General features: G+C 44.3%; 2 protein-coding genes across 2 annotated transcripts in view; one reads left to right on the top strand and one right to left on the bottom strand.

Annotated features, from left to right (window-relative positions):
- Positions 1-24,899, top strand: part of LOC139317741 (vomeronasal type-2 receptor 26-like) — a 70,160-nt gene that overhangs the window by 7,172 nt on the left and 38,089 nt on the right. The gene's annotated exons all lie outside the window — the stretch shown is intronic.
- The window catches only part of LOC139317483 (vomeronasal type-2 receptor 26-like), a 36,244-nt gene continuing 31,199 nt past the window's right edge, over positions 19,855-24,899 (bottom strand). The window contains exons 5-8 of the mRNA XM_070944551.1: positions 23,351-23,759; positions 22,535-22,762; positions 21,690-21,816; positions 19,855-20,750 (exon numbers count right to left, since the gene is read on the bottom strand). Of these exons, the coding sequence (XP_070800652.1) occupies positions 19,855-20,750; positions 21,690-21,816; positions 22,535-22,762; positions 23,351-23,759 (1,660 nt within the window). The remainder of the gene's footprint in view (positions 20,751-21,689; positions 21,817-22,534; positions 22,763-23,350; positions 23,760-24,899) is intronic.

The raw sequence follows: 24,899 nt of genomic DNA, 5'->3' as shown, positions 1-24,899 counted from the left end.
TCCAGTTATAGTAAATGGATGACCTACAACTTAATTACACTGCTATCCTTCCTTCCTTTTTTCCCATTAATTTTCTGCCATTGCTTCTGTTTAGCTCCACCACTATTTGAAAACCATCTCTTTTAATAACACTGCAGGACAGCAAGTCTCCTTTAATGAAAATGGAGACTTGAACACTGGATTTGATATTATCAACTGGGTCACCTTCCCAAACAAGAGCTTTGTTAAAGTCAGAGTTGGAAAGATCGACCCAACCAATTCTCCGGATAAGCTAGTTGTCATTTCTACAGAGGACATCATCTGGCCTGCCATATTTAACCAGGTATTTCCTGCTCAGATTTCAAACTGTGCACTTTCTTTCCCTTCCCATCTTGTTTTCATCAATATAGATTTCAACAATAACTTAATTCAATTGCTGCTGTCTGTTTTTGTTAGGCTTGCAAGGTTGGCTGAATTTAAAGGATGCAATTTAATGACTATTGCATATGCTGCAGAGGTTCCATAATATGACAGGATATTTTTTTGGAAAATCCTTAACTAATTAATAAACAGTGACACTGATTTGGTTCAAATTGTATTTCCAGATTCCATGCAATTTGAAGTTATTTTAATTTTAAAGGAGAAGTCATATTTATAGAATGTTATTATTGCTGAAACAACAATCACTATATGGATTCTGATCACCATTCTGATATAATAACTCATCACTCCACAGATATTCAAGAAATTGCTTTGATCTCTTCCTTTCAGCTAATCCGTTGTCTTCCTATTCTTCTTCAGCCTTGTCAAACATAGTTTTTCTTCTCTAGTCTTCCCTTTCCTTGAATCCTGATTCTCACAGTTTCCATTTTGCTAATCATTGTATCTGGGAAGCCATCCCTATTAGATTCAGGAGATTGACTCGTTCTTCTTTCAAACTATTGAGTTCTTTTTTTAGTTCTCTGAAAATCATTTACAACTACTGGGATCTATCTTTTTCTTTCTTGCTCAGCCTCAGAGTCCTTATTTCCAAACGATTGGAAATAATTCAGTCATTTGAACTGACTGACTTATCAAAATAACCACTGAAATATCCCGATCCTTCATCTTCTTTATAAAGTTGCTGTTGGTTTGTTTTCTAATGTTAATGTCCTCTACATGTCTTCTGCAGACCATCTATCAGTAAGTAAAGAGTACCAAGTATCAAGCCAGTAAAGAAGGATAAAATTGTTGCTGCTAATTTTCTTTTTTTCCATCAATACTTGAAAGATATGACCATCAGAAAACGGTAATTAGCTCTCAGGGGCAAGAAGTCAGGTTCAAAGATGAGGTTCAAAAGTACTAAAAATTTATTTTGTGCTATCTATGAACAGGAATGTGATCTTATTACTGCCAAGATAATTTGGCCCAAGATAAGCATCAATGGGTCTTAGTTTGAGGTTGAATTTATGTCTCTTTCATTGGAAAAGGACCCCAGATAGTTTATGCTTTTGACTGGACTCTTACATTAAACGTGGTCGTATCCTACATGGTGTTTACTTGTCTAATATGGCTGGGAAGCAAAAAGAAATGGGGAATCCCATATCTTTATTTATTTATTTATTTATTTATTTATTTATTTATTTATTTATTTATTTATTTTTAAATTTGTATACCGCCCTTCTCCCTGAGGACTCAGGGCGGTGAACAGCCAAGTAAAAACATAAACTACAAACATTAAAATACAATTAAAAAGATATATATAAATTTGGCCCCATGATTAAAAACAATAACAGACAATTAAAAACATTTTTTCACCAACGGACGGCAAGTTGAAATCACCCATGACCATAAGCCTGGGTGTATCAACTGCCACCGTGGCTATCACGTCGAGTAGCTCGGGCAGGGCCGTTGCTACGCGGCAGGGAGCCAGGTACGTAAGCAGCAAGCCCATCTGAACCCCATGAGGGGGGCCTTATTTACCACGGACCTGGCATTGCACAGCATCAGCCGGAGGCCCAGGTCCTGAGTAACTGTGCCACCTAGTATCCGAGAGGAGCCTTGGGGACCAGGGCGCGCAATTGCTCTCAAGTAGCGAGTGCGCACCCCCGACACATGATATGGTCCCCTGCTCCCACAATATCTGCCCCTCCCATCCACCGTGCTGATAGTACATCCCTCATTAAGATAGCCCGCCTTCCCCTCCCCAATCCCTCGTCCTGCACCCTCCAAACCGTTAACCCGTGCCGGGCTCAGCCCCGACCTTGGTGGATTACCCCCCCATCCCCCTTGGTCGCCCTCCCAGTTCCCCTTAAAAAATTATTAAAAGCTCTAATTAAAAAAACCCCCAATCCCCGCTTTAAAACATGCCACCTCTTGGGGCTCCAAAGCCCGTCTTTAAGGTAGGCCTTCGATAAAGTGGAAGGCCATCACCGCGAGAGGGGGGCATCTCGCAGCGCCAGCAGATCCACCAACATATCAATGATCATGTTAACCCTAGTTGAAACAGAACCCCTGGTCCTTTGGGGGGCAAAAGGAAAGAAAGAAATTGAAACTCAAAGAAAATATATACATCTCTATTTCTAACTAATTTCTTCTGGATCTTGACTTTTGCCTGGCCAAATGATGCTATCTTCACCTCTCCAATTCTTAGGTTAACCACCTTCACCTTTGATTCTATCTCTCATTACCTGTAATTCACTATAATTTCTCCAAATGCAGGAGATTTTTGAACATCCACATCCAACATTTATTATGTAAAAGAAAAATCCATACTGAGATAGAATTTTATGAAGAAAAATGCATGCCTTTGTTGGAAGAAATCTCCTTCTAGGTTCTGCTCCAAGTGGGGAAACAGACACTGGAAACATGGAGACTGCTTGGAAAGATGGTTTAATGGTGGACAGGATCACATGGCTTGAGTTCCTGAACAGAAAAGGGCAGATACAGTAAATCCTCGGGTTTTTATGCTCTCTCTGGCTCTGCATTTCTTGGGCCCCCGAAAGAGTATCCTGATTGGTTGTCAGACTCCCAGGGGGTTGGGGTCTTAGCTAGCCTTGCTGTCTGATGGTCACATGTGCTTCCCAGGTCACATGTGGTGAGTTTCTGCTGCTATTGTGTAGAGGGCTAATCCTATCTTTGTTGGATCTTTGGCAATTCCTACTATGGCTCTGCCTGAAGGAGGCAGATCTTTGTTATGTAGAATAGACTGGCCCAGGCCTTAATGGCCCATTGACAAAGGGTGGGGGGCAGGAAGGTGGGAGCTGCTTTGTCTGTAAAATATGCTTCTCCATTTCTCATCCAGGGAAATATAATATTCTGCCTTTTTCATATTTCCTAAAATTTTTCACTCTTCCAGGAAAGGGGTGGGTGCCAACTTCCTACACCTTGTAATAAAACCTGCTTTCACTTCTTGATAGGTTCAGCTGGTTTCTGCATGCAATGACGATTGCTATCCAGGATACAGAAAGATGAAAATAGAAGGGAAGCCATTTTGCTGTTATGATTGCCTTCCATGTGCAAAAGGGAAAATTTCAAACCAGAAGGGTAAGAGTGGTCCAGCGCAAGACTATTCAGTCCTCTTAAACATGGTTCTGAAGGGAAACAATAATAAGGATATAATAAATAATACTAGAATATAAAATACTGATATACTAGATTTAGTAAAAGCTTGTTATTCTGTAATCATTAGATTCCTGTAACATATATATTGTGCTTTTGTATTTGTATCACATATATTATTCCTTTCTATTTGTATCTCCTGTTACAAACATATTGTCATTAGGCCTCTGAAATGTATCTGGTATTTGTCAAACGTATGTCCCTGCCATTTGACCTGAACTCATATCAATCTCTTTGCCATGGTACGTATCTACAGCCATCAACAAAGGGATAATTTACACCTCAGTCCTAATTTATGTTTGATCTGGATAAGATCTTGTCTTCAGGAGCCAGGGGCTAAGTGGCCAATTAAGTAAACAAAGATAAGACTAATTAGAAGTTTAGATTCCTTTGCAGGGCAACAAAGAATACACAAACATAAATTAAGGGGCCAGAATTAGGGATCTAACTGTTGCTTTAAAGGTATAAAATGTGGTTACATCTTCTCTGAAGATGTGAGCCCTCCCATATACATATCTCTTTGTATGTGTTTGGAATGGTTTTACCCAGCCTTTTGTCTTTGATCAAAGATTAAATGTTGATTCTTATTCAAGCCTCCGTTTAAGTCTTTCTTTTTGGTTCACTGAGAGCTTAAGCGTATAGCCGGACCTTACATTTCTGGCGCCCAACGAACGTGGGGCTTGAAGGCAACGTTTTCCTTCAAGGTTGCCACATTTGGCCCCCCCATACAGCCAACCCCCTTGTGGTTTGGCGGCCTTCACCAACGGCGGACGGAAGAAACCGGCGAGGACCAGAGACGACGTCAAGAGCGCTCCTGGCAAGTTTAAACCGGTGACTTCGACCTGGTCGGCCGTTGGCAGATTCTGTTTCCAGCCGGACCTGAACGCCCTAATTGAGGCTTGAACTGGGTATTGGGGAAGATTGTCCTCTGCTAGGTGAGTAGAGATTTTTTCTTTTGGGTGGGGAGGGGAGTGTTGCTTTGTGAGTGTGTGAATGAGACGAGGGAAATTCCTCAGAGGTTTGCCCTCGAAGCGACGTGCAGAGATCCAATCTGCGTTTCTGATTATCCGAGAGGAGAACAGCCAGAGACGATCGCTTTGAAAGGAGTGTGACTGTTGGAATAAGAATCTGTAGTGCAGGAGAGGGCTCTGACCAAACTTCAGACCAGCAGGGGAGGTCTGGGAAATCTCTTAGGGAAAAAGAGAGGGTTTGGTTAGGCTTCGCACCGACGGAAAGGTGTGGGAAATCTCCTCAGGAGACAGAGAAAGTCTAGTCAGGCTTTGAGCTGACAGAAAGGAATCCCCTGGAAAATGGGCAACCATGCTGGTAGTCCATTCGGAATGAGTAACTTTGTAAGAAAAACAAAGCCGTGTTCCCCTCTGGTCTGCGTGTTAGCCCATTGGGACACAGTAAAGCCTATTGCAGAAAAAAAGATTGTTCTAAAAAAGAATAAGCTGAAAGCCCTCTGCACATCCATCTGGCCAACCTACTTCATTGGTCCTAACGTAGGAACCTGGCCTCCAGAAGGCAGCCTTGATTTAGGTTTTGTCAACAAATTTGCTGAATTCCTGGCTGCCATAGGAGGAACTGAAGAGGAGCTTTACATTAGCTTCTTCTCCAATCTCCTTTGTCGCCCAGACATCCAGAAAGCATGTGGGCTCACTCCAACGCCCTCTTCTAAAATTTGCCCCATTGTCACTTTTGCAAAAAAGAAAAAGCTATCCAAAGTGACTGAAGAAGAAGAGGAGCTTCCCCCACCATATTATGTTGCTCCCCCTTCCCCTGATGTAAACGCTGTGCCTTTAATGGCTCAGGTACCTCAGGCAGCAGCACAATCTGCTGTGCAGGATCAGGTGCGTCCAACTGCCCCTCAGATTAATCCACAAGCTCAAGTGCTCCCAACAACATCACAGCCATCCCAGGCTAATCCACAAAGTTCAACATCCCAGGCAGCCCAAGATCTGTATCCAGATCTGACGGCTTTAAGTCCTCCTCACACTAGGACGGGACAGACTTACGCACCTACTGATCAACCGGGTCCCTCAGTCCTAGCCCCCCTTCGACAAGTTCCTATGAAAGATGAATTGGTGTTTGTTCACACACCTTTTACTACCAATGATCTTTTCAATTGGAAAGCAGGACTTCCCTCTTACAGGGAATCCCCCCAAAGTTATGTTGAACTCGTTCAACGTGTGATGGCCACTCATAGACCTAATGTGCCTGATATTTTTACTCTCTTATCGGCACTCCTGTCTACTGAGGAAAAACAACAAGTTCTTAAAGCCACCACGACACACTACAAAGCTGCTAGAGAACATGGCATCCAAACTAATCCCGATGCCCCAGCTTTATGGCCTGAACCCCTGGTTCTTTTTAGCCCCAGCTATGAGGTTGATCCCAACATGGATCAGGGTGCCCTCATCCTCCAGAGAGCCAGGGATGCTATCCTTCAAGGACTGAGGCTCGGTGTTCCAAAAACGGTGAACTTTCACCGAGTTCATCAGATCCTTCAAAATCCAAAGGAATCCCCCACTGATTTTTTGAACCGTTTGAAAGATGGATTTTGGAGGTTTACTGACCTCGACCCTGATAGCCCAGCTAATGATGTTTTGCTGAAAATGACCTTTGTGGGACAAAGTGCTCCCGATATAAGAAGGAAATTGCAAAAACTAGAGACCCCTACTGCTAAGGACTTAGAGGCCCTCATTCAGACAGCTTTCACTGTCTATGCCCAAAGGGAGGGAGAGGAAGAAAAGAAAGAAGATAGGAAAATGAGAAAGCTCTTTTAGCAGCGGCTTTGAGCCCCCAAAGTAAAGGCAGGGGGAGACCCCTCCCGAAAAATCAATGTGCCCGGTGTCATCAAACTGGCCATTGGTGGAGAGAATTCTCCAATGAACCACAACGGCCCAATAGGGGACGCGGACAAATGAGGGGAAGGGGAGGATACAGACCTGATCCCCCGCAAGCCCCCCTCATGTCAGCTCAGGCTCCTGAGTTTTATCCAGAAACCTACTGAAGGAGCTCTGGAGGGCCAATTGCTTCCCCAGACCCTCTGATGGAGCTCAAAGTGGGGAACAAATCTTATTCCTTTTTGATTGATACAGGAGCTACCTTTAGCATCCTGAATGATAAATCAATCCCTTGCCTCTCTTCTAAAACCACCCCCATTGTTGGAGCAACCGGGATAGAAGAGAATGCCCTGATCAGTCACCCAATGGAGGTTGAACCAACCAAGGGACCATCACTCCAGCATTCCTTTCTAATATTGCCACAATATCCTATCAATCTTTTGGGGAGGGATCTGCTAGGAAAATTGGGGGCAGTTACACAATGCTCCCAGCAGGGAGTTTCCCTTGAAATTCCCCCAGAAAGAGCTTATCTTTGCTTCCTAGAGAAAGAAACAATCCTTAGAGGACCTGATTCAAATCAAATAAATCCCCAAGTTTGGTATCAAGGAATCCCTGGGTTTGCAAAATTTGCCACACCCCACATGGCTCAGCTCCTCCCGGATGCCCAACCTATCTCTATTCGCCAATACCCTATCAAACGGGAAGCCCGGCTTGGCATTAAAGCACAGATTGAACTTTTTCTGCCTCATTCAGTTCAAGCTCTCCTCGAACAGAAACTCCCAGCATGGGCCACCTCATGCCGGATTTCTAAGTATGCAAGCCAGATTTTAGAATCAGACTCTGTTCAGCTTCATAGATGTGAAAGGCTGAATCCAGCTACCCTTTTGCCTTGCCCCCCCCCCTCCCCGCCCCGAGGATAGTCCACAGCATGACTGTTTAGCCGTCTTGGAAACTGTGGTAGGCATTCGTGCAGATCTTAGGACTGAACCTTTTGACAATCCTGAGTCCCAACTCTGGACTGATGGCTCTTCTTTTGCAAAAAATGGGAAAAGATACACAGGACTGGCTGTAGTTTGCAGAGATGGCCCCCTCCTCCTACGACAACTCCCCTCTCACTGGTCCGCTCAAGCAGCCAAGCTTTTAGCCCTGATCGAGGCATGCCATCTGTCAGCTGGACTACGCACTAATATCTATACTGACAGTCGTTATGCATTTTTGGCTGCACACACTCATGCTGCTCTATGGAAGGCTTGTGGCTTTACTGGTGCAGATGGGAAAAGTCTAAAGATGAAGCCCTTGCTAGAAAAACTTGTCACAGCTGTCAGACAGCCATTCATTGTCGAGGACACCAGACAGACCACAGTGAAATCTCTCGTGGGAACCGGGCTGCTGACTATTGGGCCCGCCAAGCTGCTGAATCAGGCCCTGCTGTCAATCCCAAGAATCTCTCAGCTTTGCTTCCCTGTGACCCCACGCAACACCTTCCTGCCCTATATGATACTAGGGACCAGCTACACCCTGATGGCAAGTGGTGCGATGGGTGGTGGGTTGTTCAGAACAGAATCCAGCTCCCTCAACAAATGGTGTGGAAACTTGTTCAACGAGCTCATCGCATGTCTCACAGCGGTCCTCGCCCACTCCAGAAGTGGCTCACATCCCGTTATTGCAATCCAAACTTGCGTGGCCTTTGCAAGACTGTTGTTTCTCAATGTGACATCTGCCAAAGGAACAACCCCCGAGGGGGCAGTCCGCTTCCTCTTGGTCGTCTTCGAACTGCCCGATACCCAGGGGAGGCTTGGCAAGTAGACTTTACTGAACTCCCAAAAAGGGGAGCAAAATCTAACCTTCTTGTATGTGTGGATTTATTCACTGGATGGCCAGAAGCCATCCCTACCTCCACCCAAAAAGCCAGAGAGGTGGTGAATGCCTTAGTTGATCACATTATCCCAAGATTTGGGGTCCCTAAGGGTCTTGAGTCTGACAATGGCAGGCATTTCACCTCACAGGTTACTCAGGATGTCAGTAAGTTTTTAGGCATCCCTTGGCACCTCCACTCTGTTTACAGACCATAGGCTTCATCAAAAGTGGAACGTTTGAACAGAACCCTGAAAACACACTTGTCCAAATTATGCCAAGAAACCCAACTCCCCTGGCCTAAGGTACTACCACTAGCCTTAGCAAGAATTAGAGCCCTGCCTTCAGGGAAATTAGGATTGTCACCCTTTGAAATGATGTATGGGAGACCCTTTGTTGCTTCTGCCCTGCCAGATTCTAGTGAAGGGGAAAGAAATATCACCTCATATTTGCATAATCTGGCGCAGGTTTTGTCCTCTATCTCTAAACAGGTCCAATCCGCTTTACCTCCAGCTGCTGACGTGCCACCATTGGCTGAACCGGGCCAGTGGGTAAGGATCAAAGAACTGTCTCCCACCTGCACTCAGCCCAAGTGGTCTACACCCCATCAGGTTCTTCTGAGCACCCCCACGGCTGTGAAAGTGGATGGTGTCAAAGCGTGGGTCCACGCATCATGAGTCAAGCACGTCCCTGAGCCCCCTGAGCAGTGGCAAGTCCAACAGCTGGAAGGACTCAAGCTGAAACTTCACCGCTCCCCAGCATCGCCTGCTGACCTGTTCACTGATGAACTGGATAGACTGGACACCCATTGAATATATTTGGTTTGCTGTTTTCGTTGTTTTTGCTGTTTTTCTGCTCTGTTGCTGGTTTCCCCGCACATTCTTTGGAAAAGGTGACAATGGCTCTGATCTTTATTTTGGTTCCACAACTTGTCTCAATGTTTTTGATCCTCGGGACTTTTATACCCGCAGCCAAACTCTTCCGGTCCCAGTGTGAACAATGTTTGGTTACCACTCGCCACGGCAATCAAGTTACCAGAACTCTTGTCTATCACTCTCATTATGATTGTCAGGACAGCAATAACACATTTTGTGTCCACAACACTACTACCTATGAGATCTGTCCTAATAACGGAAACCCCATATGTTTTAACCCCCAGGGTTCCTGTTTCATCCTGAACATTGAGGTTACTGGTTATCGAGGTAGTAAAAAATCTGGTGTCTATCTTGGGAGGAATCAGAGTACTTCTCAGAATCCTCAGGTTCAAATCTGTTTTGATGCCTGTTATGCTATCAAATGTGGTTTTTTAGATTGGCACCAGTCATATCGTACCTTAGAAAAATACCTCTATGAGTTCTCTTACAACCCTCCTGCTATCTCATATGGTGTTTCTTCTCAGTCTTATACATACTGGCACACTAAGAAATCCCAACCTCGACCAGGACCACCCCTAAGTGGTTGTTATGGTTCTAGCTTCTTTAATATCTCCCGGGGGGAGGCCACATCAACTTGTCATCTTTATAAATGCAACCCTATGTGCCTACTTTTCAATGCTCCCCCTCCAGGTACATTAAATGTGGGTCTTGGGATAAACAGACGGGGAACTGACCCCTTTGGCCAGATTGAAATTAAGGTTACCAGAATAGTGCATCAGCCTGAGCGCTTCACAATTTTCCATTCCTTTTATGAGGAAATGGAGAAGAAAGTAGAAATTCCTCCAATAACAAAAAACCTTTTCATAGACTTAGCTGAGAGGATTGCATCATCCCTCAATGTGACTAATTGCTACATCTGTGGAGGCACGAATATGGGGGAACGATGGCCATGGGAGTCCAGGGAACTAAACCTGAACACTCTTCCCCAACTGAACCTCACATGGTCCTCTCTAGACCGACCCCGAGAATGGATCCTACAAACTTCCATTATTGGAGATATATGTTTTCAAAGACCTGTCTCCCGACTTTTTACAATCCCTTTAGGGGATTTAGTCTGTCAAAACCTTATTGTAGCTGCTAATGCAAGCACCACTTGGTGGTCTGGTGTGAATGCTACTCAACCAACAAACCCCTTTTCTGAGTACAAACAGCTCTCCTCCCTCTGGGATCATCTCTTCATCTTGGCCTGCCCCAGATGACTCTTTTGGATTTGTGGAAGAAAAGCTTATGTGTCCCTTCCACGTAAATGGAGTGGTACTTGTGCCTTAGGGACCGTTAAACCTAGTTTCTTTCTTTTACCCATCACTCAAGGAGAGAGACTTGGTGTCCCAGTTTATGATGAAGTAGGACACAGGGATAAAAGATCCGTTACATTTGGGGATCTCAAGATCACAGATCAGAGAACTTGGCACGATGAAGACTGGCCTCCTGAAAGGATTATTCAGGTATATGGCCCAGCCACGTGGGCTGAGGATGGGATGTGTGGTTACCGCACACCAATTTATTTACTCAATCGTTTAATCCGTTTGCAAGCGATTGTTGAACTCATTACCAATACTACAAGCACTTCCCTTACTCTGCTTGCTCAAACTAACACTAAGATTCGCACTGCTGTCTATCAGAATCGTCTTGCCCTTGATTATTTACTTGCTCAAGAAGGAGGAGTTTGTGGAAAATTCAATCTCACTAATTGTTGTTTAGAAATTGATGATAATGGTAAGGTCATAGAGGAGCTTACTGCCAGGATGAGAAAACTCGCACATGTCCCTGTCCAGAAATGGACTGGAGTGGTAGATTTTAACTGGTTCGGCAGTATCTTCTCTGACTGGAAACGAATTGGGTTCATGGTGCTATTGGCCTTTGGGAGTCTCCTTTTTCTCCCTTGCCTCATTCCTTTAATCCAAAAAATAGTCACATCGACTATTTCTGGGATTACAGTTATAGCATCCTCAGTGTCAACCACTTCTCGTCAAAAGCCTGCAAATCTCATGATCCTTAAAACAATTTCTACTAAATATGTACCTCTTTTACAGCATGATGGAAAGCATTCCATCATTTAAATAAAAAGAGTGGAATGAAGGGAAACAATAATAAGGATATAATAAATAATACTAGAATATAAAATACTGATATACTAGATTTAGTAAAAGCTTGTTATTCTGTAATCATTAGATTCCTGTAACATATATATTGTGCTTTTGTATTTGTATCACATATATTATTCCTTTCTATTTGTATCTCCTGTTACAAACATATTGTCATTAGGCCTCTGAAATGTATCTGGTATTTGTCAAACGTATGTCCCTGCCATTTGACCTGAACTCATATCAATCTCTTTGCCATGGTACGTATCTACAGCCATCAACAAAGGGATAATTTACACCTCAGTCCTAATTTATGTTTGATCTGGATAAGATCTTGTCTTCAGGAGCCAGGGGCTAAGTGGCCAATTAAGTAAACAAAGATAAGACTAATTAGAAGTTTAGATTCCTTTGCAGGGCAACAAAGAATACACAAACATAAATTAAGGGGCCAGAATTAGGGATCTAACTGTTGCTTTAAAGGTATAAAATGTGGTTACATCTTCTCTGAAGATGTGAGCCCTCCCATATACATATTGTTATGTATTGATACTTGCCAGCGGGAGTTTCAAACCTGCCTGAGTTTCTGATTGGCTGACAGTCCCTCCAGGATTGTATATAAGGAGGGCTGCAGCCTCTGAGTTTTTGCTGAAGTCTCACTGTATATTAAAGAGCTGTTGTCACTAGCCTGCTTGTGCCTCTCGTTATTCCCGAACCACTTCATTGGCGACGAAGGTGGGATTGAGGCCACAAGAGGTGAACCAGTGAGACCACGAGCTTCAGCTAGGCGACGAGGCGAACTACAGGAGGCATACCGAACATGTCTGCCTACGTTCCGCCCAAGCCTTTTGATCCGACCCGCGAAAAATGGGTCTTGTACCTAACGAGGTTTGAATGCTCGCTCGAAGCCAGCGACATGCAAGGGCTCTCCACTAATCGGAAGAGAGCCCTCTTCCTAAGCCACTGCGGACCGGACGTGTTCGAGATGGCGGAGTCACTTTGTGAGCCAACGCCGGTCCAGACCGTTTCCTGGGACACCCTGATGGCAACTCTCCGGGCTCACTACGCTCCCGTGCCCTCCAAGTTCGTGCAACGATGCCAACTCAGACAGCGCGTACAACGAGAGGGAGAACCGGTCAGCGTATACATGGCGAGCCTGCGAAAAGCCGCAACACACTGCGACTATAGGGACTTGGACGATGCGTTGCTTGAGCAACTAATCTGTGGGGTTCGAGACATAAGGCTACAAAGGTGTCTACTCGCCAAGCCTGATTTAACGCTTGCTGGAGCCCTAGACGAGGCCAGGGCTCATGAAGCTTCAACAAAAGCCGCAGAAACGCTGCAGCGTCCGCTGACCAGCAAAGACAGCCCCAAGTCCACACCAGTGCACAGGGAAGACGCCGGATCCAGCTCGGAGTCCGAGTCTGATGAGGACGTTTTCCGAACAGAGCACCACAGAAAAGACACAGGCAGCCCCCGGCGCAACTGCCCCAGCTGTGGCGGGCACCATGATAGACTGTCCTGCAAATACAGAGAGTCTATTTGCAGGCGTTGCGAGAGAAAAGGGCACTTGGCGCGAGTCTGTAGAGCCATTCTGCCCAGAAAACACCAACCACGTGAGCGCCGTAGCCAACCAGAATCAACGCGCCAGAAGCATCCAATGAGAGAAGGCGGCGCGAAGAAACGGCGCGAATTTGAACCGCGAGATGGCCGCAGCGTACACATAGACCAGGCCAGCACGGCGATCAAGGACAAAGTCAGCACGGTGGTCGAAATCAACGGCAAACCATGCTCGATGGAGATCGACACCGGATCAGCTCTCTCCCTAATGTCGTGGGCAACCCTGAAGACCCTCCTGCCATCGTTCCGGAAGGACCAGCTATCCAAGCAAAGACTACGCATCCTAGACTACCAGGGGAACCGGGTCCCCCTCGAAGGCGTGGGCACGTTCCGAGTCACCTACGGAGACTACGAAAAAGACCTGCCGCTGACCATCGTGTCAAAGCAGCTACCCAGTCTTCTATGCATGGGGTGGTTCCGAGCCCTTGGCATGGGCTTCACCAGCGTCCACCAAATGTCCGAGCCGTCACTGAAGGAGAGCCTCCTGAACGAGTTCCAAGACGTCTTCAGGGACACGTTGGGCAAGTATGTGGGGACCCCTATCTCCCTAAACCTAGACCCCAACGTAGCCCAAATAAGACTTAAAGCCAGATGGGTGCCTTTCGCATTAAAACCAAAGATCAATGCGGAACTGGACAAATTAATTAAACAAGGGGTGCTGGTCCCCGTTGACCACGCGAAATGGGAGACCCCCATAGTGACCCCAGTTAAATCTGATGGCTCAATCAGAATTTGCGCCGACTACAAGTGCACAATCAACAAGGCTTTGCAGCCGAGCGCCTATCCGGTGCCGATCGTGCATCATCTACTACACTCCCTGGGGCCCGGCAAAATTTTTGCGAAATTAGACCTAGCTCAGGCCTACCAACAATTACCAGTTGATGACGCCACGGCAGAGGCACAGACAATTGTAACTCATAGGGGTGCATTCAAATGCACCAGGCTCCAGTTTGGGGTGAGTGTCGCACCCGGCCTTTTTCAAAGCACCATGGAGCGCCTCTTGCAAGGGCTCCCGGGGGTGGTGCCCTATTTTGACGATGTTTTAATCAGCGCTCAGGATGAACGTCAACTAGGGGACAGAGTGAGGAATGTCCTATCCAGATTTAGGGAAGCGGGACTTAAATTAAAGAAAAATAAATGCATGATCGCTGTCCCCTCCGTCAAATTTTTGGGGTACAGGGTGGATGGCACAGGCATCCACCCCACCGAAAGTAAAGTGAGAGCAATCAAAAACGCACCAGCCCCCAAAACCAAAGCGGAGCTCCAAGCCTTCCTTGGACTGCTCAATTTTTATTCAATGTTTTTGAAGGACAAGGCCACAGTTGCAGATCCCTTACACGAACTTTTAGGTAAAAATGTACCTTGGGTTTGGGGAAAAGCCCAAGCAGCCGCTTTCTAGGCTGTAAAGAGACTTCTATCCGAAGATAGCTTCTTAATACAATACAACGTGGCGCTACCACTTGTGTTGGTTTGTGACGCCTCCCCCGTAGGAGTTGGTGCCGTCCTAGGCCATAGACTACCAAACGGCCTAGAGGCGCCTATTGCATTTTACTCTCGCACCCTGTCAAGCGCAGAGCGGAACTATAGTCAGTTGGACAGAGAGGCTCTGGCTGCAATTGCGGGGGTTAAAAAATTCCATGAATATCTCTATGGCCGCCAATTTGAACTTGTGACTGACCACCGGCCCCTGCTTGGACTCTTGGCCGGTGACAAGCCCACCCCCACCGCCCTGTCCCCACGGTTGACCAGGTGGGCCATTTTCCTGTCGGCCTATTCATACCAGCTTGTCCATCGACCCGGACGGACCTTGGGCCACGCGGATGCCCTCAGCCGCTGCCCCCTCCCCGACTTACTGGTCAACCCCACGCCGGAGACCCCCGTTCTACTGATCGACACCATGACTTTGGGACCTATCTCCTCTTGTGAGGTGGCGAAAGCCTCTGCTAGGGACCCTGTAATTCGTACTGTAATGGGTTGGGTCCTTAAGGGGTGGCCAGTCAAGGCGGTCGGTGGGGAGTACCAGGGCTATGTTAACAAACGTAACGAATTATTTATGCAAGGGGGTTGTTTGTTGTGGGGTGATAGGGTGGTAATACCAACGAAACTGAGAACGAGGGTCCTGGAGTTACTGCACGAGGGGCATCCAGGGATTGTCCGAATGAAAAGTTTAGCCCGCAGTTATGTCTGGTGGCCCAACATGGCTCAAGTCATATCCGAGTGGGTGGGGAAGTGCAGACCCTGTCAGGAGTCTCGGCCCGATCCCCCGATAGCGCCCATTCGAGAGTGGGAGAAACCAAAAGGACCATGGGGGAGGATCCATATTGATTTTGCCGGCCCCTTCCATGGGCAAACATTTTTAATCGTAGTCGATGCCTTCTCGAAATGGCTCGAAATAATACTAATGCCCTCCACCACAGCCGAGGCAGTCATCAAAGTCCTTCGCAAGCTATTTGCCACACATGGCCTACCGGATACTCTGGTATCTGACAACGGCCCTCAATTCACAGCGACCCTGTTTGAGGGCTACCTGGCCGGGCTGGGCATCCGCCATGCCCTATCGGCCCCGTTCCATCCGGCTTCTAATGGCTTGGCTGAACATTTCGTAAGAACGGCCAAAGAAGCATTGTCCAGGCTAGATAACGGGGACTGGCAGGCCAGGATAGACCAATTTCTAGCCGTCCAGCATGCCACACCATGCACGGCCACAGGGAGAAGCCCAGCCGAACTCCTCATGGGTAGGAAGCTTCGGTGCATGTTAGACAGGCTTCACCCCAATTACACACACGAGAATTTCAAGGGAGAGACCACCGGACTAAGACAGTTCCAGGTGGGGTCCCCGGTGTTCGCTCGCAATTATGCTAGCGGACCTCTATGGGTTGCAGGAACCATAGTGGGCATAACGGGCCCAAAATCATACACGGTAGACGTAGGGGTGGACAGACTCTGGAAACGCCACATAGACCAACTTAGAAAAAGAATAGTCGGCGAAGCAAACATCAACTTAGACATCTCCGAACCTAACTACAATAACTTTCCCAAAACAGCTAACTCAAGCCTGGGTTCGAGAGAATACTTAGCTGACAAGCCCTGGTTCCAGCGCTGCCCCAGCGAGTCGCCACTCCCAACCGGGGATAACCACGCCCCAGACAAAATCCAGGAGGTTCCATTGGCGGAGCCGGGAGAGACAGAAAGTCCCTCTGACCAGCTCGACGCCCCACCAAACACTGAACTGCGCAGGTCAACTAGGACGAGAACTCGGCCAGGGCACCTGCGAGATTTTGTGTGTACTTATGTAAATATTTGAGTGTTAGTGCCTTCTGGGAAGGGAGGGGTGTTATGTATTGATACTTGTCAGCGGGAGTTTCAAACCTGCCTGAGTTTCTGATTGGCTGACAGTCCCTCCAGGATTATATATAAGGAGGGCTGCAGCCTCTGAGTTTTTGCTGAAGTCTTAAAGAGCTGTTGTCACTAGCCTGCTTGTGCCTCTCGTTATTCCCGAACCACTTCACATATCTCTTTGTATGTGTTTGGAATGGTTTTACCCAGCCTTTTGTCTTTGATCAAAGATTAAATGTTGATTCTTATTCAAGCCTCCGTTTAAGTCTTTCTTTTTGGTTCACTGAGAGCTTAAGCGTATAGCCGGACCTTACAGTTCAAAATGCTAATATTGAAACTACAAATACCGTATATACTTGAGTATAAGCTGAGTTTTTCAACACATTTTTTTATGCTGAAAAAAGCCCCCCTCGGCTTATACTCGAGTGAGGAAAAAAATGGCTTTTTTCCTGCAACCCGTTTTGGCTTCCAGGGGCTGCAGGGAGGCTTGCTAAGGCCAAAATGGGCCGTGTGGGGGTGCCTAGCAAGACTCCCTGCAGCCCCCTGGAAGCAAAAACGGGCTGTGGGGGGTGCAAGGGAGAAAGAAACAAAGAAATCCTCACTGTTTAGGGAGATTTCCACGTGCACTGAGCTTGAGTTGAGAGCTTATTGTAATAGGCTGGCTGCTAACTATCCTTGCTCAGGCTAAGCTAATCAATAGTGGAGCTCTAAGAATGCCAGATGAGAAGGAGAAAGGGAGGGAGAAAGAAAGAAAGAGAGGTGGTGGGGATGGAGGGAGGGAAGGGTAAACCCTTTTACTCACACTTCATCCTCACTGTTTGGGGATCCCTAAATTCACTGAACTTGAGTTGAGAGCTTATTGTAAGTGCCTGCACTAGCTATCCTTGCTCAGGGTAAGCTACAAAACGTTTCAAAATGTCTGGCTTTTCTTCCTCCTACCAAAGACCTTCTGGGGTTCTTCACAGAAAGGGAGAAAGGAGAAAGGGAGGGAGAAAGAAAGAAAGAAAGAGAGAGAAGAAAGAAAGAGACAAAGAAAGAAAGAGAAAAAAAAAGAAAAAGGAAGGGAGAAAGAGAAAGAATGCAGGTATCTCTTAACAGAGGCTTGAACTTGTCTGAAATTAGATCAAGCCCTACATCACTTAACCCAATGTATCAGATTAAATTGTTATTGAATTATTTTTGGTATATATGCTACATTCTCTTGTGTAATTTAGTTATAGTGTAGTTTACACTATGCACTTACAGAGCTAGTTTACTGTTTTTCTTTGAAATAAATATTCAAAAACATTTAACCTACTGATGCCCCAATTAATGTAATTTTATTGGTATCTATTTTTATTTTGAAATTCACCAGTAGATGCTCCCATTTCATGGGAGACTTCAATCGGCCTTCTCTAAGAGTGGAGTACAATGAGGGTCAGAAGTCAAAGGACATCATGACAGCCATAGGTCTATCCCAGATCATCCAGAGCCTGAATAGGGCAATGGCCACCCACTGGATCTGGTGTTCCTGTAGCTCTCTGATATGGAATTGAGGGCTATCTTTGTGATTCCCTTATCATAGTCAGCTCGTGCCCTTATTATTATGAAATTCTCTACCACCACTTCAGGGAGAATGTGCCCATTAGATTGTTCCACCCCATGTTTACTGAACTGGATCTGGATGGGTTTCAGGGGGAGTTGGGGGGTTGTTCATGCTGCATGGTTCATCTGAAGCACTGTTCACTATTTGGAATAAGATTCAAAGATGAGACTTCAAATCAAATTTGCATCTATCAGACAAAACTTGCTGAAATATGTTCATGGTTGCAGTCGGCCTTATTACAGGTCCAGGTGGGGGGTGATGACTTCGGAGGAGTCTTGTCCCAATATCTGGGAATCATTTGAACCCATGGAGCCAGAAGAAATGGATAGATCCTTAGGTCTTTGAGGTCAGGCCCCCATTTTTAAGATCAATGTGCTTTTCAAAACAAGCAACCATTCTTCCGTTCTGTATCAACTCAGATGATTAGAATGGGCAGCATTGTGTTATGCTGCTTTGCCACCTTTTCCCCTGGGTACATTCCAGTCAGTGGTGATTTGGGGAGAGATCCTGCCCTGGGTTCCTGTTATGTGGTGTGCTACAGTATTCATATGGTTTTGGTTCCTCTTTAACAGCTAGATGAGTCTGCTAGGTGGGCTCTTTGGTTGCCATGTGATGAAGTATAACCAATATACAGAAGTGGATTCTATAGAATAGAATAGAATAGAATAGAATAGAATAGAATAGAATAGAATAGAATAGAATAGAATAGAATAGAATAGAATAGAATAGAATAGAATAGAATAGAATAGAATAGAATAGAAACAGAGTTGGAAGGGACCTTGGAGGTCTTCTATTCCAACCCACTGCTTAGACAGGAAACCCTACACCATGTCAGACAAATGGTTATCCAACATTTTCTTAAAATTTGCCAGTGCTGGAGCATTCACAACTTCTGGAGGCAAGTTGTTCCACTGATCAATTGTTCCATCAGGAAATTTCTTCTTTGTTCTAAGTTGCTTTTCTCCTTGATTAGTTTACCAAGACATTATAAAGTGGTATTAACACTTCACGTGATCTTGAGTCTAACCCTCTGTTTATGAAGCCTAGAATGCTAGCCATATCACTGGGCATGTGAGCTCAACTCCGGCACGGCCTTCTGGGCCCACCAGAAGTAGGGAAACAGGCTGTTTCCCGCCTCTGGAGGGCCTTGGATGGTGGTAGTGGGGAAGGCCCATTTTTTTGCTGTCCCCAGCCTCCAGAGCCTTTTAGGAGTCTGGGGAGGGCAAAAATGGCCTTCTCCACCCCACCTGGAGGCCAGAAACAGCCCATTTGCAAACTTCCGGTGGGACAGGAAGTTGGCAAACAGACCATTTTCAATCTCCGGAGGGCCTCCGGGGGGTGGGGAAGGCTGTTTCCACCCTCCCCAGATTCCTAGAAAGGCTCTGGAGCCAGATGAGAGGGAAAAATGAGCCTACTGGGCCATTGCGTGGCGGGAGCGGGGGCGGGTCACATGCGTATGCATGGCACACATAGAATTATGGGTGTGGGCACACGTGCACGTGACACACACACCCCACTCACCCCTCCTGGCACGCGATGGCAAAAAGCTTAGCCATCACTGATCTAGACCATATTAAGTCTCTAGGTCAACAAATTACTTGAAAAATATCTGCCAATTCAGAAGAACAAAGGAAAAGAAATTGTGAGTTTTGTCTCTTCAAAATGTAATGCTGTAGGTAATCAAGATTTTTAGGATTTCTGTCAGCATAAAGTTCTTAAACCAATCACGTTACTTATGGAAAACTTTATCTGCCCCTCTAAGTAGCAATTGTCCTCAAGGGAATGAGAGTTAGTTCACTTGATAGAACATGTTAGGTCTTTCCTGGCTAAAGACCTGAATTCTCCTCCTTACTATGTGTCGGATATATTTGATAAAAGATGGTGTACATATGTTTACATTTATTGTACCGATTTGAGATTCAACAAGCTCGAGCATGTAACAATACCTGAAAGTTGTGCTCTAATAGGGAGAAACTTAAAATGAATAATGAGCAGATTAAACTCCATATTCAAATTTATTTCTTTATTAAACGTCCCTTTGTGTTTAAATCAGGTCTCAAAATAATGATGTAGCATTTGGGGAAAAATATGCAGCCCAGTAATCCAGCTGCAGAAGCCAAAATGGAGAAAATCTCCACAGCCACCATATATTTGCCCTTCGTACTCAAGTAGGTTGGAACAAATGATATCCAGACATTACAGAAGACCAACATGCTAAAGGTGATAAATTTGGCTTCATTAAAGCTGTCAGGTAACTTCCTGGCAAAAAAGGCCACTGTGAAGCTAATAGAAGCCAAGAACCCCATAAAGCCAAGGACAAGGTAAAACATGGTGGCTGAACCTTCATTACATTCTAGGACAATTTCTTCAGCCATGGAGTGCATGTCAGCATCTGGGAATGGGGGAGAAATTGCCAGCCACACTAAACAGATCAAGAGTTGAGTCAAGGAGCAAGAAAGGACAATAAAAATAGCCATCCTTCTCCCCACCCATTTCCGCATTTTGGAGCCAGGCTTAGTAGCCATGAAAGCAAGAACAACTATGGTTGTTTTACCCAAAATACAAGAAAGGGCTATGGAGAAAATGATGCCGAAAGCAGTTTGTCTCATGAGACATTTCACTTGGTCAGGTTGCCCAATGAAGAGGAAAGCGCAAAGGAAGGAGAGCAGAAGGGCAATGAGAAGGGTGTAAGTGAGGTTCCTGTTGTTGGCTTTGACAATGGGGGTGTCCTGCTTTTTAATGAAGATTCCCAGCACCACAATGGTGATGACAGAAAAGAAAAGACTAACAGTGGTCAAGGTGAGTCCCAGTGGCTCATTGTAAGACAAGAAGGTTATTTCTTTTAGAATGCAAAGAGTTTGAGCCTTGTTTGGATATTGATCTTCTGGACATTGGAAGCAATCAACTGCATCTGGAAAAAGAAAAGTTGATGGCCAATTTCTCGAAACACTCTGATAGTGGGATTGAGAGTTAATTAATAGGGTTCATTTATTTATTTAGAAAATTTATATGGCTACCCATTCATTTTCAGTGATTCTGGGCAGCTTATAAACAACTTTAAAAATCCAATATAAATGAAGTATAAACAGTAACCCACATCCCCTTGGCAACAACACACATCAAACGAGCCTCTTAAAAGGCTGCATACCACTCTAGTTCCCTAGATCTGTTGGCGGAACCATGTCTTTAGGGCCTTGCAAAAGAGTGTCAATTTGGGGACAAGTCTAATCTCTGTGTGGATGATCTTTCAAAGGGCCCTTCTTCTAGGTCCCACCAGATGTACTTCCTTAGTACATGGATTCATTTATTCCTAATTAAGTAATGCCTGTTTATATTTAGTGCCTTTTTGTAAACATGCCAGATCTTCTGAAATTTATTTCTGGTTGGTTGTACGGACTCTCTTATTGTAAAATCTAATAATGAATTGAATGAACAATATTTTTATCATTAAGGTATTTCCTAAACAAAGTGAAAAAACATGTTTAGTTTTTGGAGGAGGGGAGAAATATATATTTCATGGTATTTTATTTTAGGAATTAAGCTCCTAAAATCAGCAAATGGATACCAGTTTTATCTTTTTCCACTTTTACACACAGACATCAACGGAAGATATGTCATCTTACAAAATAAGCATTAATCAGAAGTCATAATTTGGAGAAAAAATTAGAACAAATCAAATTGGATATTTATTTTTAGATGCTGTGAAATATCTTTTCACTTTTAGTATTTATGTAGCAATATCATTGACTTCGTCACCAGATTAGTCAGTTCCAGGAGGTTTTAAATATTAGCATTTTGAATCACAGTTAAGAAGACTGAATAACTTAGTCTTGCACAAGACAACTCTTACCCATCTGGTTTGAAATTTTCCCTTTTGCACATGGAAGGCAATTGTAACAGCAAAATGGCTTCCCTTCTATTTTCATCTTCCTGTAGCCTGGACAGCAACTGTCATTGCACAAAGAAAGAGGTTGAACCTATCAAGAAATGAAAGCAACATTTACTATAACTTGTTACTACAACATCCATCCTCCCACCCACCCAACCAAACATCCAACCATGCAACCAGTACAGTTTTGATTTTTGTATTCAGCATTTCATTATTCCTTGATTGATTCATTTTGTTTTAAGCATCATTTCATCATTCTACTCCTGAATGCTACCTACCCCATTGTTCCTTCATCTTTGCAGTTTTCAACCAGACAATGTGAAGGACAAGATCAATTCAAATTTATAATGTCAAAAGCAAGAATGGAAGGGAAACAATGTACAGATAGTCCTCAATTTACAACGGTTCATTTAATGGCCATTCAAAGTTACATTGGCACTGAAAAAAAAGACTTATGACCATTTTTCACAGTTATAACCTTTGTAGCATCCCATGACCATGTGATAAAAATTTAGATGCTTGGCAACTGGTTTATACTTATGACCATTGCTGTGTCCCAAGGTCATGTGATCACCTTTTGCAATCTTTTGACAAGAAAAGTCAATGGGGAAGCCAGATTCGCATAACAGCCAAGTTACTAATTTATCAATTGCTGTGATACACTTAATGACTCTGGCAAGGAAGGTCATAAAATGGGGTAAAAGTCACTTATCAAATGTCTCACCTAACCACAGAAATTTTGGGCTCAATTGTGATCGTAAGTCGAGGACTATTTGTCCACAGGTTGAAATCTGAGCAGGAAATACCTGGTTAAAGATGGCAGGCCAGATGATGTCTTCTGCAGAAATGGTAAACCACTTATCTGGAGAAGCTGTTGGGTCAATTTTTCCAACTTTGACTTTAGCAAATGTCTGGTTTGGGAATGTGACCCAATTGATAATGTCAAATCCAGTCTCTAGATCCCCATTTTCATTAAAAGAAATTTTCTCTCCTGCAGTGTTATTAAATGAGATGGTTCTCAAATAGTGATGGAGCTAAACAGAAGCAAAGAATGACAATTAATGGAAAAAGTAATAAACAGAAAAAAGAAAAAGAAAGAAAGGTAGGTAGATGATAGATAGATAGATAGATAGATAGATAGATAGATAGATAGATAGATAGATAGATGATAGATAGATAGATAGATAGATAGATAGATAGATGATAGATAGATAGATAGATAGATAGATAGATAGATAGATAGATAGATAGATAGATAGATAGAAAGATTGTATTCAGTTTGGGATATTGATTTCATAGGATGTGCTTCATTAATATAATTATTGTTCCTCCACCTCATTCATACTTCTTCTCTGCCACAGACATTTTGAACTACTGCCAATCATGCCAGTGCTGCTGCATCTCAACTTTTCTTTCCTATTGTTGTAGCATTTTTATCTATTCACAACCACAAAAGTTTCTCTAAGTCACTAAATGATGGGGAAAATGTTTTGGCAGGAGACTGAAAATTATCCCCAATGTAGTCAATGAGAACACTTCACTGTTCTCATTGACTGTGTTACATAATGGCTCATTGCATCATACAAAAGAGCAGTGGGAAATGTTTGTTCATTTTTTTTTACCTGCCATACTTTTTGAGTCAACAATGTTTCTCTCCCAACTTCTGTCCTTGCTCTGTGTTTGGACTTGGGAGAAAGCATGGCTTGTAAAGCATGTGCCACACCATAGACTGCATTATAGATGCTGTAACTCTGCCCAGTCAGGATGGTGTCAAACACAGACCTAGGTAAATTCTCTAACTTCTCTTCTCCAGTGCACATCGTTCCAGTGTCTTCATCTAAATTATCTTTAGGAAAAGAACATTCAAAAGCCTGTTCCCAAAACACTCTCATTAAATGGTCTTCCACTTCTGAATTTGGGTTTCTCATCTGAAGGAATTTATCGAATCCAGAAATCTCCTTGGAAGAAATTGCAAAAGTTATAACACCATGGAACACTTCCATACCCCTGGTTTTTTGAAAGGGAAGGGATGTAATGTGGGAATAGTTGTATAGAAATATACTTGCATATTAGAATTATCCGTAGGCCTTGCCACAGCAGGGAAATAGGATGTTGACATCATCTGGAAAGTCCCGACTGCTCAGGCCCAGAAATACCTACATGATTATTCTCGTACCAGCCTGGGAAGGGTCGTACCAGCCTGGGAAGGGTCTACGTAACTACTATAATATGAGTGTATGCAACCCGATCATGTAACCACCCCCAATCCCACCTTGCTATGATGCTGTATAATGAGCTTTATGAATTTCTAATAAAAGAGGGTCACGGAGTCAGCTCTAGGCTCCCATCCCGAGATACCTGCTTGTGTGTCTCATTTTTCTCATGGGAGACCACCACATCTGGTGACCCCAACGTGATCTCGTGAAATGGATACATCTAGATGTGATTCCGCAAGGGAATACGTCCCTGCCGACCCTCTACTTATCGCCTGGAATAGGCACGGTGCACCCGACGACGTCGCTGGCGACTGACTCTTCTTCTCGTAAGTATGGGAGGTGGAATGTCTGCAGCTCAGAAAACTCATGTGGAAGAGTTGAGACAATTAGGCAGGAAAAAATACCTCTCTCCTCTAAACTATCTTTAATTGAACCACCAGTTCCTTCTGAAGGAGATAGTTACACCCCCATCAGGCAGAATTTAAAGAAACAGTTAGAAAAAGGGGGGGGGGAATATAAAAGAAATTGCTGAAATGCTTTCTGTGTGTCTGCCGGCTGCAACTTTGCAAGCTTCTTCTGAATGTGCTTATCAAGCCTTCAGAAAAGTTACCCAAAGTTATTTCCTTAGTAAATTTGCAAGAATTTCTGGGTACTATTAATTGGGTCCGCTCATATTTTTCTTTACCCACGAATTTACTTAGTCCATTATTTGAGTTATTGACTAAAGGAAAAAAGCCAGGAGATTTAATTATAGTTCCATCTGTAGTATTTGCTACAGTTGAGAAAAATAATAACATCTTGAGTATTCAGTTTGTGGATTGAATCCCTCATAGAGATTGTCAGTGATCTTTGTTAATATTTCCTACTAATAAACTACCCACAGGAATATTGGGAGTTTTAGAACAGCAAAAAGTATATTGTATTGAATGGCTTTATTTGTCTCATTACCATCTAA

The sequence above is a fragment of the Pituophis catenifer genome, unplaced genomic scaffold (assembly GCF_029215685.1).
Source record: "Pituophis catenifer annectens isolate HBS135680 unplaced genomic scaffold, rPitCat1.0.hap2 SCAF_5, whole genome shotgun sequence".
Taxonomy (NCBI): Eukaryota; Metazoa; Chordata; class Lepidosauria; order Squamata; family Colubridae; genus Pituophis; species Pituophis catenifer.
Note: the sequence above shows the minus strand (reverse complement) of the source record. Positions and strands in the feature narration are given on the sequence as shown.